Source organism: Scyliorhinus canicula, chromosome 4 (genome assembly GCF_902713615.1).
Source record: "Scyliorhinus canicula chromosome 4, sScyCan1.1, whole genome shotgun sequence".
Classification (NCBI taxonomy): domain Eukaryota; kingdom Metazoa; phylum Chordata; class Chondrichthyes; order Carcharhiniformes; family Scyliorhinidae; genus Scyliorhinus; species Scyliorhinus canicula.
Genome location: NC_052149.1, coordinates 21,980,464 through 21,998,729, shown reverse-complemented (window position 1 = coordinate 21,998,729; position 18,266 = coordinate 21,980,464). Strand labels below are relative to the sequence as shown.

The 18,266-nt window shown below is 43.1% G+C and overlaps 1 protein-coding gene across 13 annotated transcripts in view; it reads left to right on the top strand.

Annotated features, from left to right (window-relative positions):
* evi5a (ecotropic viral integration site 5a) overlaps positions 1-18,266 on the top strand; it is a 281,040-nt gene that overhangs the window by 71,440 nt on the left and 191,334 nt on the right. For all 13 annotated transcript variants that reach the window (XM_038793836.1, XM_038793830.1, XM_038793831.1 and 10 more), the window contains 2 exons: positions 5,181-5,315; positions 13,778-13,918. In XM_038793836.1, coding sequence (XP_038649764.1) covers positions 5,181-5,315; positions 13,778-13,918 — 276 coding nt within the window. The remainder of the gene's footprint in view (positions 1-5,180; positions 5,316-13,777; positions 13,919-18,266) is intronic.

Here is an 18,266-nt window from a genome sequence, read left to right as displayed (position 1 = left end):
GAAGTAGACAATCTTGGTGGTGTGGAAGAGAGAGCAGCGACAGCTCCGTTCAGGATCAAGTGAGACCACCAAAGTTGTAAAGAGTTTGGTTCACGCTGGATGGGAAGCGAGATAGAATCCAGATGAGGGAAATGAATGTGGTGGTTGGGGTGTGTGGTAGAAGACTTCATTGGGGGTTGCATCTAAGAAGCAAATAAAAGACCAATGTTCTGATGAAAGTTGACGATATCTTTAATCTGAAGTTATTAAATTTGGATTAGATCTGTAGATTGAAAATCAAATAAGATGAAATGAATACTTGCACAGCAAATACATCCCGATGGTTAAAACCTAATGATGCCCATAAGAGTACAATTGAAATCTACAGAAAAAACGTCACTGATTTGGCACGGCAGACTGCAGGCATTTCAGTTCCTGCAGCATTCTGACAATATTTTCAACGTACTTCCTGAAGATGATTCCACTAGTGTAGGTTATTTTCATTACCTCACTGATTGGGTAATATTGTGTGCGCCTTTGTGGTGGATGCTGGCAATCTAGTCAACTGAGAAACATCGCAGCTAAGACTTATTTATATCCTTATTTGACATCCATCCTGAAACCTTTATTGAGTGGATACTGTATTTCGGCAATTCTTTAAAAACAAATACTTAATTCAACTGATTACTGTAAATGTGCCCCACCCAAATTGCTCTGAACAGAATAACACCAGACATTGGTTGGCTAGGTAACTTGAGGACCACGTCACAAAATATTGCAGCATACAAACAAATCACTTAACCCATGAAGAATGGACTGGTGTTTTTCTCCAGATGAATCATTGGGTTTAACCATACACTTATTAGCACTCCACCATAGCGTTTTGCCATGTTCAAATTGTAATTTAAAATTGGGGGAGGTTGTCAATTTGACTCCAAGTGTAACTTTCTTGCAATTTTAGAAATATCTTGCATGAAGAATTGGACCTCTGAGCAGACACTTATGGACCACGGTACTTTGTTGCTGAACTTTATATGCCCCAATGCAAGGTGCATCTGGTGTTGCAACTTTAATCTGTCAGCTGTGTATCACTACAAATACCTGTTTGTGTTCGCTGTAGTCATAAAGGCAGTTTTGCAATAGAGAATTTCCACCATACACTGTTTTATATACACTAAGCTATTTGTTTCCTTTTTAGAATAAATTTACCTCTCGTCATTTACTGTGAATCCTGTGAGAATATTTTGCATCATGTTTGTCCCTATATACATCAGTATAATTTCATAGTGCCACTTATTGACCTGTTTCCATGTTATAACGTCTAGATATTTCTAAATATTGTTGCATTGTTCATATTTGATTGAAACTAAATATTGAAGTAGTAGATATTGAATAAAAGGTTGTAATTTAATTTGTATTCAGAGACATCCATGAGTTAGTTGGCTTTGTTCTCTGTGGTTCCACTGCAGTTGAGCCTGTTGATTGAGTTACAGTCTGTATTTCAGATATGTATTATATCTATTATTTGAAAGATTGTATGGTTTGCAATATGACAAAACAAATCATGCAGTGATTAATTGTCAAACTTGTATTTGGAGAATATCTGAATTATGTTGAAAAGCAATGGGCTATAAAGCTGTTTTGTTTGACTGTATATTTGAAATACTATGTACTTTTGTACTTTGTTTTGTTCACGGTTTGAAATTAAGAACATGGAAAAATGATTAAACAAAGCATAAAATAGGAAAGGATAGTTACTTTAAGAAAAACATATATATTGGCACCTGAAGCTGACCTCTTGAACAAGTGATTCACATAAATCCACTAACGCAAATTTTTATTTTAGAAAGGAAAAAAAGGAGATGTATAACTAATTTTGTCCAGGACATGAACTGATTAGAGAAATTGAGTATGGTTGAGAAGATACTGAGTATTATTTCAATGCAATCTGTATATGAATGTAAGGAATAGGAGTAGGAGTGCAACATGTGACCCCTTGAACCTGTTCCACCATTTAGTGGGATCAAGGCTGATCTTCTATCTCGATTGTGTTTTCCTGCTCCCTCTCAAACCCCTGGATTCCATAAGAGATCAAAAATCTATCTGTCCCAATCTTCAATATACTCGATGATGAAGCATCTATATTCACAATCTTTTGAATGAAGAAATGTGTCTTAGCTCAGTCCTAAAGTCCTAAACTGGTTCTTCAGTTCAAGTTAAAACTCATGGTATTGAAGGGAAATTATGAACTAAGTTAGGAAATTGTGCGTTAGGAGACAGATGGTAGCGAAAATGATCAGGTACTGTAATTAGGATGTGCCTGGTTGCGTCTTGCAAGAATCTATTTAGTGCATTTGAAATAGAAAGCCACCTATCCAAATTTGCTAATGCTATAAAAATAGGTGGTATAAGCAATGTAACTGGGAGCATAACATTAGAGTTTGGGTGAGATGATAGATGAAGTGAATGGCCAGAACTTTGACAAATGGATTTCAGTGCAGACTCTTGTGATTTTGGATCTGAAAAAAGATAGGAGAGAACAGGGTATTATTTAAACTGTGAAAAATCTAGAAGCAGAGGAAGTACAACAAGACTTGGAGTTCAGGTACATAGATCATTAAAATAAAAGCAAAATATTGATGCTGGGAATCTGAAGTGAAAACAAAAATTGCTGGGAAAACGCAGCAGATCTGGCAGCATCTGTGGAGAGAGAAACAGAGTTAACATTTTGAGTTCTGAAGTTCTGCTCGTCAGACTCGAAACGTTAACTCTGTTTCTCTCTCCACAGATGCTGCCAGACCTGCTGAGATTTAGCCACATTTTCCGCTTTTCGATCATTAAGATGTCTGTATCTAAACAGAAGATAATCAAAAAGCTAATGGAATGCTGGTTTTTATATTTTTATATTGGAGGACTAGAATACAAGGAGGGAGAAAATGTGCTGCATTTATACAAAATCCTATCTTGATCACACCTGATTAGTTGTTATTGCATTTTAGGACGGACATATTCAGTTTGGAGTGCAGTGTAGATTTACCAAAATTATACCTGGACTTGAAGGGTTAACTTACACAAACAAATGTTGCATTCTTTGGAATTTTTAGAACGTTACGGCTGATTTAATGGACGTTTTCAGGATATTAAGGGGAATCAATAGGGTAGATCGAGGGGATCTATTTCCACTGGTTGGGGAGTGTAGGACTAGGGGCCATTATTCAGGGATGAGATTGTATACCAAAAGGGTGGTTTGAACTCTTCAAATGACAATTGATGCTGATGAATTTAGCTTTAAATCTGAGATTAATAGATTTTTCTTAACTAAAGGCATTAAGGGATAAAGTGCGGAGAAAAATTAGGCCAAGAGCAACAGAACAGACAATCAATCTAATTTTTACACATAATTGACATAGTAACCTATTTGAAAGATCTTTACCTTGCAATAAATAATAGTAACCTGCCTTCTCAGGCGTTTTTATGAATTATCTTTTGTTCATGAGTTAGAACATAGAACATAGAACAGTACAGCACAGAACAGGCCCTTCGGCCCTCGATGTTGTGCCGAGCAATGATCACCCTACTCAAACCCACGTATCCACCCTATACCCGTAACCCAACAACCCCCCCCTTAACCTTACTTATTAGGACACTACGGGCAATTTAGCATGGCCAATCCACCTAACCCGCACATCTTTGGACTATGGGAGGAAACCGGAGCACCCGGAGGAAACCCACGCACACACTGGGAGGATGTGCAGACTCCGCACAGACAGTGACCCAGCCAGGAACCGAACCTGGGACCCTGGAGCTGTGAAGCATTTATGCTAACCACCATGCTACCGTGCTGCCCTTCATTATATTTCATATAATTTCATTATGGTTCATTATATTTAACCAAATTACTGGGGATGCTGGAATCGGAAACAGAAACAGAAAATACTGGACAATGTCAGCTCTGATAGCACCTGTGGAGAGAGAAGGGAGCTAACGCTTTGAGTCTGGATGACTTTTTTTCAGAGCGTTTCTTTTTTGGAGCATGGTTGTAGTTAATTATATTTGGCTATTGATGGGCCTAAATTTTTAAGTTGCTATATTGTATTTTCACACACTTATTATGGGCTCTTTGATTTAGAGAACCCTATAAAACTCCATATATATTTTGGCCTCAGATTTTCTAATGGTTCCGTGATAACTGCAGAGAATGGAAAACTCCTTGCTCTAGCTTTCCTCTGAAGTAGAAAGCTTTGGTTTATTAGATGGCTGAAGAGAGCTATTATGCGCACACTCTACAGCGGACAGGATTGGGCTGGAGCATAATGTCTCTGTTAAATGGTCTGACAATACAATCTAGTTTCATGCACTTAAAAATTGCAATTTACTAAATCTGAATTGTGCAACAAAAGTCTAAGCTTTACCCTGCCCATTCACAATGTGGTTTGATTATCGTAACTACTAACAAAAGTTAAGCTAAGTCACTAAAGTTTTGATTTTAGTGACTTAAGCATTTTGATTAGGAGCCGTTGATCACTGTCTGTAAAACTGTGTTTTAAATGTCCATCCACATATGTTCTACTTTTTGTTTGTTGATGCCTCAGTTGGATGTACATACATATAATACATGTGGTGCATGCAACTCTGTGTGCTGTAAATGGGGATGCAGCTAAAGCTGTATTGAGAATGCATGGGTAGTGAACTTTGACTATTACAAACAGTACATTATGTTGCATTTTGTAATCTATGCACACGTAATGTAATGGATCTTCCTACTACTTTGAAAATAAAAGATCAAATTTACAGAATAATGGTGCAGATGCACTGCTAAATATTTTAACAAGATACTGGAATTTTATTGGGACACAAAATCTACACTAGTGAAATATGCATTTTGTGCGATTCAGACCTAAATCCTTAATTTGAAAAATCCAACATAAATAAAGGTGATTATAGCTGTTTCTGTTATGATGTATAGTTCATGTTTGCTAAACTATAGTTTTTACTTGTTTATTGATTAACACAAATTGATCATTGCCATTACTGTCATCTAAAACTAGATTTTAAAGATTTATCAAAGCTTTCATAGTTATTTAGCCTGCTTAACTCCTGTTTCCAAGTATTTTTACAATCTAAACCCTTTAATCTAAAATGGGGCATGAATTTCAGATACCAGCACTGAATTATTTTTATAATGCTGTGTTCTTTTCTAGCATAAATGCAACCCACGCTACAGTGAGGATTTTGTTCTGCAATTGGAAACTGAGCTGGTACAGGCAAGGTTAAGAGAAGCAGAATCGCAATGTGCCCTTAAAGAGATGCAAGACAAAATCTTGGATATAGAAAAGGTACTTGAATTACTTTCACTTCATTTGATTTATGTAAAAATAGTATGGATTTCAGTATGTAAAAATAGTAAACATGGATTTCAGTGCCCCACAAATCCATTGCAGAAGCTGAAGGCTACTTTTCCATTTTTTTCAATTTCAGTGGTGTTTAAACGTTAATGCTTTGCAATGAATTTGGATACTAAGATTTCTATTGAAACACCTCCATGAATTATGCTTACCTTTCCCTGTCCAATCCAACAAAATAAAAAGATTCGTTGCGGCATATTTTATCCAAAATCAACTGCAGTTATGAGGAAAGTGGTGAGCTGTTAGTCAAAAAGTAAGACTTGCATTTATATAATTTCTTTCATGACCTCGGGAAATCCAAAAACACTTTTCAGAAGTAGTGTCATCGTCGTCTTTGCAGACCCTCAAGATTGAGAAAGACTTGCTTCCTCTCTGGGTCGACAGGTTCTGAGATGGCTTGATAGGTTCTGAGATGGCTTGATAGGTTCTGAGATGGCTTGATAGGTTCTGAGATGGCTTGATAGGTTCTGAGATGGTTTGATGAATCCAATGCGCACACTGTGGAATCTGCAACTTGGGGAGGTGGTGCTTGAAGGGTCAGGCAGATGGATTGTTTTGAGGTTTGTTCTCCCCAACACCTCATGCATGCTCCAAATGAAGTTTCTCGATGTGTTTGGTGCCTTTCTAAATAAATCACCTCCATTTGGTCAGTCACGAGCTGAGGACACACATGAGTTGATGAGAATGTTTTTTGGAATATGTCCTCCGAGCACCGCAGAAGTGTTTCCACTGCCTCGTGAAAGTCTCCTGCCATGACTGGGTTCTGAGTAGAGCAGTTGCTTTTAGAGGCTGGTGCAAGGCATATGAACAATATGTTCTGCCCAGCGGATCTAGGTTTGAGTAATTAGCGGCTCAATGCTGGGCAAGCTGGCTTGGAAGATGACATTGCTGTTGGACCACCATTCTTGTCACTGGATTTGGAGGATCTTGCAAAGACACTGCTGATGGTACTTCTCCATTCATTTGAGAGAGCTGCCGTATGTTTTCCAAGTTCCCGAAGCCTATTGGAGTGCAGGAATCACTGCCCGGGAAGCCATGACATTAGCCTCGGGTTTAAGACCCGGGACCTCAAGTACTCTTTTCCTTAGTTGGGTGTGCAGTGAAAGGCCTCTTTTCTCAAATGCTTCGGAAAAGGAATCGGAATGACCGGGATCCATTTTGAGTGAACGCACATGTAAGCGGCAACTCAATACTGAAGCTCAGTGACTGAAGTCGGAGTGATTTTGGTTTTGGATTGAAGGAACTGTAGATTGAACAGTTTCTGTAATGTAGACCAGTGTTTCTCAAACTATCTGATGTGGCGGACCGGCAGTTTTGTTTTCAATGTGCCAGGGACCGGTGAGCGAAACAAGCCAATCCAGGATTACTGTCTCTTTCTTTTCTGGAAACACTCCACGTACCGGCAGACGATGGCTCGCGTACCGGTACGCGTACCACACTTTGAGAAGCACTGATGTAGACTATCTCGATGCCTGCCGGTAATTTTCTGGTGGTGAGGTATAGTATTGCAGCAAGGAAATGAAGAAGAGGGTTGGTGCAAGGACAGCCTTGTTTGATCCTAGTTTTCACTGAGCTTGGGTTTGTGGTGATTCTGTGAGTGAGCATCATGTAACCGTGGAGTCGGCGGTAATCGCACATTACAACGTGATAATGAATTGATCGCTTATTTAAAAGCAGTGACGAAAATTGGCTGGGAGACCAGAGGTAACGCCCCCGCTGTTTCTCAAAATAGTGTACCTTAGAGAGCTGATGATTTACGGTCTGATTCAAAAGACGGCACCTCCAATAGTGCAGCACTTCCTCAATAGTGTATTGGAGTCTGGGCTGGATCTTTGTGCTGAAGTCTACGGAGTGGGACATGACCTGACTTAAAAGTAAGCCTGCTACCAACTGAGATGCAGCTGGCACCAAAAGTAGAACACTGAGGAAACACATATGATGAATCATCAAAATAAAAATGAATAATTTAAGTGAAACAAACGCAACAGCTAAGAATAATTTTCTATCTAGTTTCAAATTAGAATCTGAATTCGCTGGGAGGATGGGAGCAGACTTAAAAATAGCGGTGCTGGCAAGGTTTCTATTCCTGTTCCAGAACCTCCCAATCTTCGTCCCCAAGTCGTTTTTTAAGAAGGTCAATGTGCTTATTTCTGGATTTGTGTGGGTGGGGAAGACCCCGCAGGCTAGGAGGGCTTTCTTGAAGCGGGGATGGGGTTGGAGGGGGTGCGGGTGGAAGCTGGCGCAGTCGAATATGATGAATTGCTACTGGGCGGCAAATATTGCTATGGTTAGGATATGGGCCATGGAAGTGGACCATGGATGGAAAATCTCAACAGGTCTGGCAGGATCTGTAGGGAGAGAAAAGAGCTGACGTTTCGAGTCCAGATGACCCTTTGTCAAAGCTTTATTGTTGGCGCCTCTACCTTTCTTGCCGGCCAGGTATCCGTGAACCCAGTGGTGGTATTGGCAATAAGTGTGTGAGTGCAGCACCAGAGGCTGGAGGGTGCCTCGGTGTGGGCACTGATCGTCGATAAGCATAGGTTTGCACCAGTGGGGCTGGATGGCTTCGAGGCTGCTGGCAGGCAGGGATTGAGCGATTTCTTGATCTGTTTATAGGGGGCAAATTTGCGAAGTTGGAGGACCCGGAGGAAGACTGTGAGTTGCTGAGGAGGAACAAATTTAGGTACCTGCAGGTCCGGAACTTTGTAAGGAGGGAGGTGCTGTCCTTTCCTGGGCGGCCGACCCTGGGGTTGCAAGACGAGGTGCTTTCGAGGGATGAAATAGAGGAGGGGAAGGTGTCCAAAGTCTATAAGGAGTTAATGGAACGGGAGGGAGTCCTGGTGGGGGACATTAAGTGGAAGTGGGAAGAGGAACTGTGAGGGGAGGTGGGGGCCAAGGCGTGGGCAGAGGCCTTGCGGAGGGTGAATGCGTCCTCGTCGTGTGTGAGGTTCAGCCTCATCCAATTCAAAGTAATATATAGGGCACATATGACAGTCGCAAGGATTAGTAGGTTCTTTGAGGGGGGGTAGAGGATAGGCGTGTATGGGGAGGCCTGCGAATCACATCCACATGTTCTGGGACTGTCCAAGATTGAGGGGGTTCTGGCAGCTGTTCGCGGATGTGATGTCTGAGGTGATGGGTGTGGAGGTGGCCCCGAGTCTAGAGGTGGTGATATTCGGGGTGTTGCAAGATCTGGGAGTCCAGGGAGTGAGAGAGGTCGCTGTTTTGACCTTTGCCTCCCTGATAGCCTGGAGATGGATTTTGCTCGGGTGGTGGAACTCGGAGCAGGTTTGAGCAGCTTTGAGTCGGGCATTCTGATGACATGTCCCGTCCACATGAATTGATGTGAGATTGTCATGGCCTCGACACTTGACATCTGTGTCTTGTGTTTGTTCCTTTTTGTCCTCCCACTTGATTTGCAGGATGATGTTCTGCAGACTTTGTATGGGTCTATAAGTTGTCCAGGCTTCAGCAACATAGACAAACATGGAAGAACCACTACCAGAAGGACTTTGAGTTTAGTGTAGGGTCTGATATCATTATTCTCAAATAAAATCAAATTACTGTGGATGTTGGGAATCTGAAGTGTTGGAAAAACTTGGTTGTGGCAGCATCTTTGGAGAAATTGTTAACGATTCAAGTTGAATACGAGTCTTTGGAACATTATTTCATGATTCTGAAACTTCTCGTCTGAGCTAATACATTGTATTTGGTGGTATACCTCAGTGTAGAGATTGGATTTGAGGGGAGGGCAGAAAATGGGGCCTGGAAGCACCACTAGCACTGTGAGAGATCATGGACAACATAAGCTCCATGCAGGCGGGGAAGGCACGGGATAGACAGCAACCTCGAACATCAGGTGCCTGCTGAATGTGATAATGTGAATACCAGAGGTGATCGTCTCCCTGGACGCAGAAAAAGCCTTCGACAGGGTCGAATGGAAGTACCTCATAGAGGTACTGGAGCGGTTCGGGCTTGGAACAGGGTTCACCTCCTGGGTAAAGCTCCTATACAATGCTCCCTTGGCGAGCGTAGGGACAAACAACAACTCCCGATACGTCCAGCTGCACAGAGGCACCAGACAAGGGTGCCCACTGTCCTCGCTGCTGTTCGTTCTTGCGATCAAGCCATTAGCAATTGCTCTCAGAGCAGCAAAAAGGTGGAGGGGGATCCGAAGGGGCGGCAGAGAGCACAGTCTCACTCTATGCAGATGACCTGCTCCTCTACATTTCGGGCCTACAAAGCAGCATGGACGGAATCGTCGCACTCCTGAAAGAGTTTGGAGCCTTCTCGGGCTACAAACTCAACATGAGCAAAAGTCAGATCTTCCCGGTACACCACAAGTAGGGGGGGGGGCAGCACAGATGAGACTTCCGTTTAAACAAGCCCGACACAAATTCCGCTACCTGGGGATCCAAATAGCCCATGACTGGAAAGAGGTCCACAAATGCAACCTCTCCAGTCTGACTGAGGAAGTAAAGAAGGACCTGCAAAGGTGGAACACACTCTCACTGTCCTTCGCGGGGAGAGTCCAGATGATCAAAATGAATGTACTGCCCAGGTACCTATTCCTACTTAGATTGGATTGGATTGGATTTGTTTATTGTCACGTGTACTGAGATACAGTGAAAAGTATTTTTCTGCGAGCAGATCATTAAGTACATGGAAAGAAAAGGGAATAAAAGAAAATACTTAATAGGGTAACACAGGGTATACAATGTAACTACATACGCACCGGCATCAGATGAAGCATAAAGGGTGTAGTGTTAATGAGGTCAGTCCTTAAGGGGTCAGGTAGGAGTCTGGTAACTGCGGGGAAGGAGCTGTTTTTGAGTCTGTTCGTGCGTGTTCTCAGACTTCTGTATCTCCTGCCTGATGGAAGAAGTTGGAAGAGTGAGTGAGCCGGGTGGGAGGGGTCTTTGATTATGCTGCTCGCTTTCCCCAGGCAGCGGGAGGTGTATATGGAGTCAATGGATGGGAGGCAGGTTTGTGTGATGGACTAGGCGGTGTTCACGACTCTCTGAAGTTTCTTGCGGTCCTGGGCCGAGCAGTTGCCATACCAGGCTGTGATGCAGCCAGATAGGATGCTTTCTACGGTGCATCTGTAAAAGTTGGTAAGGGTTAATGTGGACATGCCGAATTTCATTAGTTTCCTGAGGAAGTATAGGTGCTGTTGTGCTTTCTTGATGGTTGCGTCGACTTGGGTGGACTAGGACAGATTTTTGGAGATGTGCACCCCTAGGAATTTGAACCTGCTAACCATCTTCTGCACTGTAAATTCTATGATAATCTACACCTCGGCCCCGTTGATCTGACAGGTGTGTACAGTACTTTGCATCCTGATGTCAATGACCAGCTCTTTAGTTTTGCTGGCATTGAGGGAGAGATTGTTGTCGTTACACCACTCCACTAGGTTCTCTATCTCCTTCCTGTGTTCTGACTCTTCGTTATTCGAGATCCGGCCCACTATGGTTGTAGCGTCAGCAAACGTGTAGGTGGAGTTGGAACCAAATTTTGCCACGCAGTCGTGTGTGTACAGGGAGTAGAGTAGGGGGCTAAGTACGCAGCCTTGCGGGGCCCCGGTATTGAGGACTATTGTGGAGGAGGTGTTGTTCATTCTTATTGATTGTGGTCAGTTGGTCAGAAAATTGAGGATCCAGTTGCAGAGTCGGGAGCCAAGTCCTAGGTTTTGGAGCTTTGATATGGGCTTGGCTGGGAATATGGTTTCGAAGGCGGAACTGTATTCAATAAATAGGAGTCTGATGTAGGAGTCCTTGTTGTCGAGATGCTCTAGGGATGAGTGTAGGGCCAGGGAAATGGTGTCAGCTGTGGACCGGTTGTGACGGTGTGCAAATTGCAGTGGATCAAGGTGTTCTGGGAGTATGGAGGTGATGCGCTTCAGATCTATCCAGATCTACATCTCCAAGGCCTTTTTCAAAGCACTAGACAAACTAATCATGGCGTTCGTATTAAGTTTATCTCTGCTCTACACCTTGCTATAACTGTAACATTTCATTCTGCAGTCTCTCCTTCCTTCCCTATGTACGGTATGCATTGTTTGTACAGCATTCAAGAAACAATACTTTTCACTGTATACTAATACATGTGATAATAAATCAAATCAAATCGTGTGGGGGGAGGGAAAGAATGCTAGGATCCCAAAGATGGTCCTACAAAAAACAAAATACAGAGGGAGGGCTAGCCCTCCCAAACCTACAATTCTACCATTGGGCGGCGACAGCCGAGCTAATCCGGGGATGGATCAAGGAGCCAGAAGCCGAGTGGGTGTGTGCAGAGGAGGCCTCGTGCAAGGGGACCTCCCGGGCCCTCGCCACGGTGGCACACCCACCCCCACCCAAAAAATACTCCAGCAGCCCGGTGGTGATAGCCACCCTCCACTCCTGGAACCAACTACGGCCTGACCAAAATGTCGGACGTAGCTGCCATCTGCAACAACCATAGGTTCACACCAGCGCTGACTGACGCCACCTTTAAAAAGTGGGGACAGGATGGAGGGACACTGACAGTTAGGAACCTATATACAGACGGCAGGATCGCAACACTGGACGAACTGACGGAGAAATTCCAGCTAGCCAGGGGGAACGAGCTAAGGTACCTGCAACTCAAAAACTTACTTTGAAAGGAGACAAGGATGTACCCACAACCGCCACGACAGACATTACTGGAAGAGTTACTGGACACGAGCATCTTGGATAAAGGGAACTGTAGCGACATGTATGAATGACTGGTAGAAAGGGCCGATACCGTACTGGAGGGAAGAGGGAGGAGAAGGGAAACAATAGAGGGGAACCAGAGAGCAGCAGGGGGAGGCGTGGAAATGATGCCCCGAAGGAGAGCACGGGAAACGATAACAATCTTGGCAAATACAGTAACAGAGAGCACTGAAAACACGGGCGAAAGACGGGACAAATGGCTGAAGCGGAGGTGAACGCTCGACAACAACCCCCCCCGATCACAAACAGGTGCTTATTCGTTAAGCATAATATTGGTAGCTGGATAGAGTTGCTGTTTTTGAGCTAGTGCACACGATCCTACCACGTTTTTTTTTCTCTTCTGATATAATATACAGTAGTCCCCCGTTATACCGCGCTCCGCAATACCGCGGTTCGCGATATACCGCGGGGGGGGCTTATGGACCCCAACTGTCAGTTGTGTCAATTTCAGCGGCCGGCTCACTTTGATCCGGAGAGGGAAGCTGCTCTCTCACTGAAACAATCAGCCGGCTGCTGAAATTGACACTGCCCGCTGCTCTCTCCTTCCAATCCAACTTTTAAGTTTTAATGTTTCTGATTGGAGGGAGAGAGCAGCCGGCAGTGTCAATTTCAGCGGCCGGCTGATTGTTTCAGTGAGAGAGCAGCTTCCCTCTCCGGATCAAAGTGAGCCGGCCGCTGAAATTGACACTGCCGGCTGCTCTCTCCCTCCAATCCAACTTTTAAGTTTTAATGTTTCTGATTGGAGGGAGAGAGCAGCCGGCAGTGTCAATTTCAGCGGCCAGCTCACTTTGATCCGGAGAGGGAAGCTGCTCTCTCTCTGAAACAATCAGCCGGCCGCTGAAATTGACACTGCCCGCTGCTCTCTCCCTCCAATCCGAAACATTAAAACTTAAAAGTTGGATTGGAGGGAGAGAGCAGCGGGCATTGTCAATTTCAGCGGCCGGCTCACTTTGATCCGGAGAGGGAAGCTGCTCTCTCACTGAAACAATCAGCCAGCCGCTGAAATTGACACTGTTTTAATTAGATCCACGATGGGGGTTTTAAATTTATTTAAAAATCTATGCTAGCGCTTCCCATTGTGAGTCTACGGGGGTCTGCCCTCTCTCTCTCCCCCCCCCCCCCCCCCCCCCCCCCCCCCCCCCCCCCCGCCCCCCGTAGACACTCAATGGGAAGCGCTAGCATAGATTTTTAAATAAATTTAAAACCCCCATCGTGGATATCCGCGGCTCGGATGCAACGCAGGTGGCTGTCTTGGACCCCAACACCCGCGTTATAAAGGGAGACTACTGTATATATATTTTAATCTGTGTACATAACTGTAAATGTACTATGTTCAAAAACCCAGTAAAGAACAATTATTTTTAAAATATCACATCCGTGCGAAGCCTGTTAGCAACAAATGCAGCGTTGCTGCAAGAACAATTGTGAATAGTGTTGGTGTAATTGACACACGCCTGTTTTAGAAAGGAAAGGATCTGTAATGGAAAAACAGCTATTTGCATATCGTCATATAGGAGATGAATGGTTGTACCTCCTGATTATATATATATATAATATATATATCTATCTTAGTGAATTCTACATCAGTGAGCTACTGGAACTGTGCAATTCAAATTCTGACGTGATACTGAAAATTGTTTAAACCATTTCTAATAACAGAGAAACCATTCCTTGCCTGATGAGAATAATGTGGCCAGGTTGCAAGATGAGCTTATTGGGGCCAAGTTGAGAGAAGCAGAAGCAGTAATGGGCCTGAAGGAACTTCGGCAGCAAGTTAAAGATTTGGATGATCACTGGCAGGTAAGACGGAGCCATAATGTAACTTTGCAAATGTCCACAAAAATGTGTATGGCGTTTTCTTGCTGGATAATTCCTGGTATTGTTGGTTGATTCCATAAAATGAACTTCCAAAAGACATTTGACCATGGGTACGTAAGTTGATGGCATGAAACTTGGAAATGAAGTCACCAACGAGGAGGATAATAGTCTTCGGGAAGACATAGGCAGACTGGTGAAATTTGGCAACACATGGCAAATTAAATTCAATGCTGAGAAATTAGAAGTAATTCATTTTGTTCGGAAGAATGAAGACAGGAAAAATAAACTAAATGGCAGAATATTGGAGGAGGATCAGGAACAGAGACCTGGGGGCATGCGTTCCAAAGTCATTAAAGGATGTCAGATAAATTGAGAAGGCTGTTTTTATAAAGGCAAGCAACCTGTAAGCCTTTTTAATAGAGGCACAGAATACAAAAATTGGGAAGTTATAGTAACAAAGCAAAGTACTGCAGATGCTGGGAACAAAGAGTGCTGGCAATACTCAGCAGCTTTGGCAGCATCTGTGGAGAGAGAAATAGTTTTGAGCCGAATGTGAGTTCAGAACTGAAGGAAGGTAGAAATGTGATGCGGTTTATGCTGTGGAAAGGGAAGAGGAGAAAGAAGAAAAAGACTGTGGAATAGGTTCAAGGGTGGGGGCAATTAAATGACAATGATGCCATGGAGCAAAGGGAGTGGGTAATTATTATAGCAAAGAAACAACACATCTTTTCCAGAGTATGAATGGCACAATAAAGAACAACTCTGAAAGCAAATGCTTCAGACTGGCATATGTCAGAAAAATGAATCAAAATGGGGGGCAGATTTCATGGTCTGAAATTGTTGAACTCAATACTGAATCCAGAAGGTTGGAAAGTGCCTCACCAGAAGATGAGGTGTGGTTCCTTGACCTTCTGTCGAACTTCACTGGAATACAAGGACAGAAAGCAAGGTGGTGATTTAAAATGGCAAGCAGCCAGAAGCCTGTGGTCATGCTTGTGGACTGAGCAGAACAGTTCTGCAAAGCAGCCACCCAATCTGTATTTGGACTCCCCAATCGAGAGGAGACCACGTGAGCAATGAATACCGTATACTTATTTGAAAGAAGTATAAGTGAATTGCTGCATTACCTGGATGGAGTGTTTGGGACCGAGGAAGGATATTATGTTAAAGCTTTCTCGAGCACTGCTTGGGTCCCATCTCAAATTTTGTGTCCAATTCCAGGCACCAAACATTAAGAAGAGTACCAAGACTTAGTGAGATTACAGAAGTGATTCACGAGAATCGCACCAAGAATCAAAGTCTCAGGAGACTGGAGAAAGTATAATTGTTCTCCTTCGGGCAGAGGATTTTATGGGGAGATTTGACCGAGGTGCTCGAAGCCATGAAATGTTTTGATAGATTAAATGAGAAAAGCCGATGCCAGAAGGGTTAGTAACCAAAAAAGATAGATTCATGGTAGCAGTCAAGACGAGAGGTGACATGAAAAGAAATAACGAGCTATGATGCTCTGGAATGCCTGAACGTGTGATCAAAGCAGATTCAACAATAACTTTCGAAAGGGATTGGATGAGTATTTAAGTGGAAGACATTTGCAGGGCTTCTGAAGAACGAGCAGGAGAATGTCATTTGTAGTTTTACCTCAAGAAATGCAACATAGACGCCAATGCCTGGGAGACACTTGCTCAGAAGCGACCTACTTGGAAGAACTTCCTGATTGAAGGGACACAATTCTTTGAGGACACCCGACAGCAAGAGAAGGCACGGATAAGGAGGAGACTGAGAAAGGACTACCAGCAATCTACCATGGATCAATCCCACCTCCTGCAAACCCCTGTCAGGTATGAGGTCGAAGGTGCAGCTCTTGGATCGGGCTCGTCAGCCATGCAAGAACCCACAGAACCCATGACCAGTAAGAGAGTTTTTTAGGTGGACAATCATGCTCATTAGCGAGTGATCACTGAAGGAGTTTGACTGTATCAAGGCTGCAGAGAGGTTGAGAAGGTGAGGAGAATTCCAGCATCTGGATCACAGTGACTGAGAATGTCATTTGTAGCTTTGATTAATCTTTTCTCTGTGCTGTGGCAGCGTGAAGCTTACAGAAGGAATTCAAATGGAGTTGGGAGAAAGGTGAGCATATACCTGGGAGGTGATGGCGTGTTCAAAGACCCAAGAAAAAGACTGCAGGTGCAGGAAACCTGAACAAGAAACCGAAAATGCTGGAAGTTAGCAGCAAGCCTGGCAGCATCTATGGAGTGAAACTCCGATTTATGTTTGAGATCTGTGATCTTTCACTAGGACTGGGAAAAGTTGGAAATGTAATACGTTTTCAGCAAGGGAAAAAAAGACCAAGAAGAGAGAAGGCTTGTGATCGGTTGGAGTTCAAAAAAGAGGTTTTATGGTGAAAGGCCGAAGGAAGTGGTAATGGGATAAGTAAAGAAACAAAAGATATGTCTGGAGGAGGTTCGACTGTCAGGGCCCTGAATAGCTGCCGTTCGGAAACAAAGTAAAGGAAATAATGGTTTAATATAGAGCAGGGAGAAAAACCTAAGAAATATTAAACAAAATAGGGGAGAGGTTATGTTTTAAAATTGTTAAAAATCAATATTCCGTTCCGAATGCTCAGTTGAAAGATGCAGTTCTGTTCCTCAAGCTTGCATCAAGAATACTGTAGCAAGCCAAGGAAAGAAAGGGGCAGAGTAGGAACAAAGTTTAACATTAAAATATCAGAAGTGCAGTATGGTGGCGTAGTGGTTAGCATTTCTGCCTCACGGCGCCGAGGTCCCAGGTTCGAATCCCGGCTCTGGGTCACTGTCCGTGTGGAGTTTGCACATTCTCCCTGTGTTTGCGTGGGTTTCACCCCCACAAGACAAGGATGTGCAGGCTGGTGGATTGGCCACGCTAAATTGCCCCTTAATTGGAAAAAATTAATTGGGTACTCTGGGCTTTCAGTTATCTGATTTTTAAAAATAACTTCAAAGGCTGGAAGCTTATCACCATATCCTCACCATCGCTGGGCCAAAATGCTGGAACTTCCTCCCTAAAAACACTGGGTGTACCTACACTATATGGACTGTGCAGCTCACTCCTAACTTCACAAGGGGAATCAGGCATGGAAAATAAATGCTGGTCTTGCCAGTGACATCCACATGCAATAAATAAGTTAACATAAACTGATGCTGCTTTTGAATCAACCACTAGGAGGCGCACACATGTAATGCAATTGATGCATTTTTCCATTTTTCACCAGAGAAATTCCCTGGCTTCTGCTTAGCATTTCCCACAATAGCATTGAATAAATCAAAATCATGTGGCGGTTACATGTGTGACTTTGTCCCCAACACCTCATGGTGTACCTTTGCAGGGTAACACCGTGCTATCTCATTAGTGAGAACTTGAATAATATTATGTGGCAACCTTGTGTTTTTTTCTGGACTGTCACACCTCAGATGCTATTCTTTGAAGTATAAAGTAGATTTTTTAAAAAAAAGGAGAAAATGAGCATCCTTGGATGCTCAAAATTGGTTTTCTGACCTCAAGCTACCAATTTTCAGAAATATTTTTTTGTAATCATTCTCTAATAAATCTCGTGGAGCATCCCTTTAAACAGCCCTGCAGGGAGCATTTGAACAGTTTTAAAAGGACAGACAGAGTAAACAAATATGCATCCCAGCAGCTGGCATACGGTGCACATGTTCTGTGGATCAATTATTTATTTAAGGAACAAAAGCAAAATACTGCAGTGCTGGAGATCTGAAATAAAAACAGAATGTGGGAAAGACTCGACTGCCCTGGCAGCATCTGTGGAGAGAGAAACAAAAGGTCACATGTTAACTCTGTTTTTCTTTCTGTTACTTAGACCAGTTGAGTGTTCCTTGCATTTTCTGTCACTTATGGGAGCTCAACGGCTATGATGTCATTTGAAGGCTATAATACATTTTGCAACTAATTCATAGTCTTTGCCCAAATTCTACTGGTGTTTTTGCATAAATGTCATGAATCTGGTGTCCAATGTTCTTTTTCTTTAGGAGCAATCACATACTCTGGAGCCATATGGAGCACCTCCTGATCCTATCATTAATACACATTTTAAACACGGAAATTGTAAGATCTTGGCATATTCATAAACCAGTGGTATTAGGCATATAATTTTCTAAAACTCGGTGACCACAGAATTAATTTAAGACAAATCAGAATATGAGAAATGCAAGAGTAAATAGAACTCATACAATTTGTCATGATCAAGGGTGGTATTGTGACCAGTACAGGCTTGGAGGGCCGAAGGGCCTGTTCCTGTGCTGTACTGTTCTTTGTTTTCTATATCCCTGCTCAG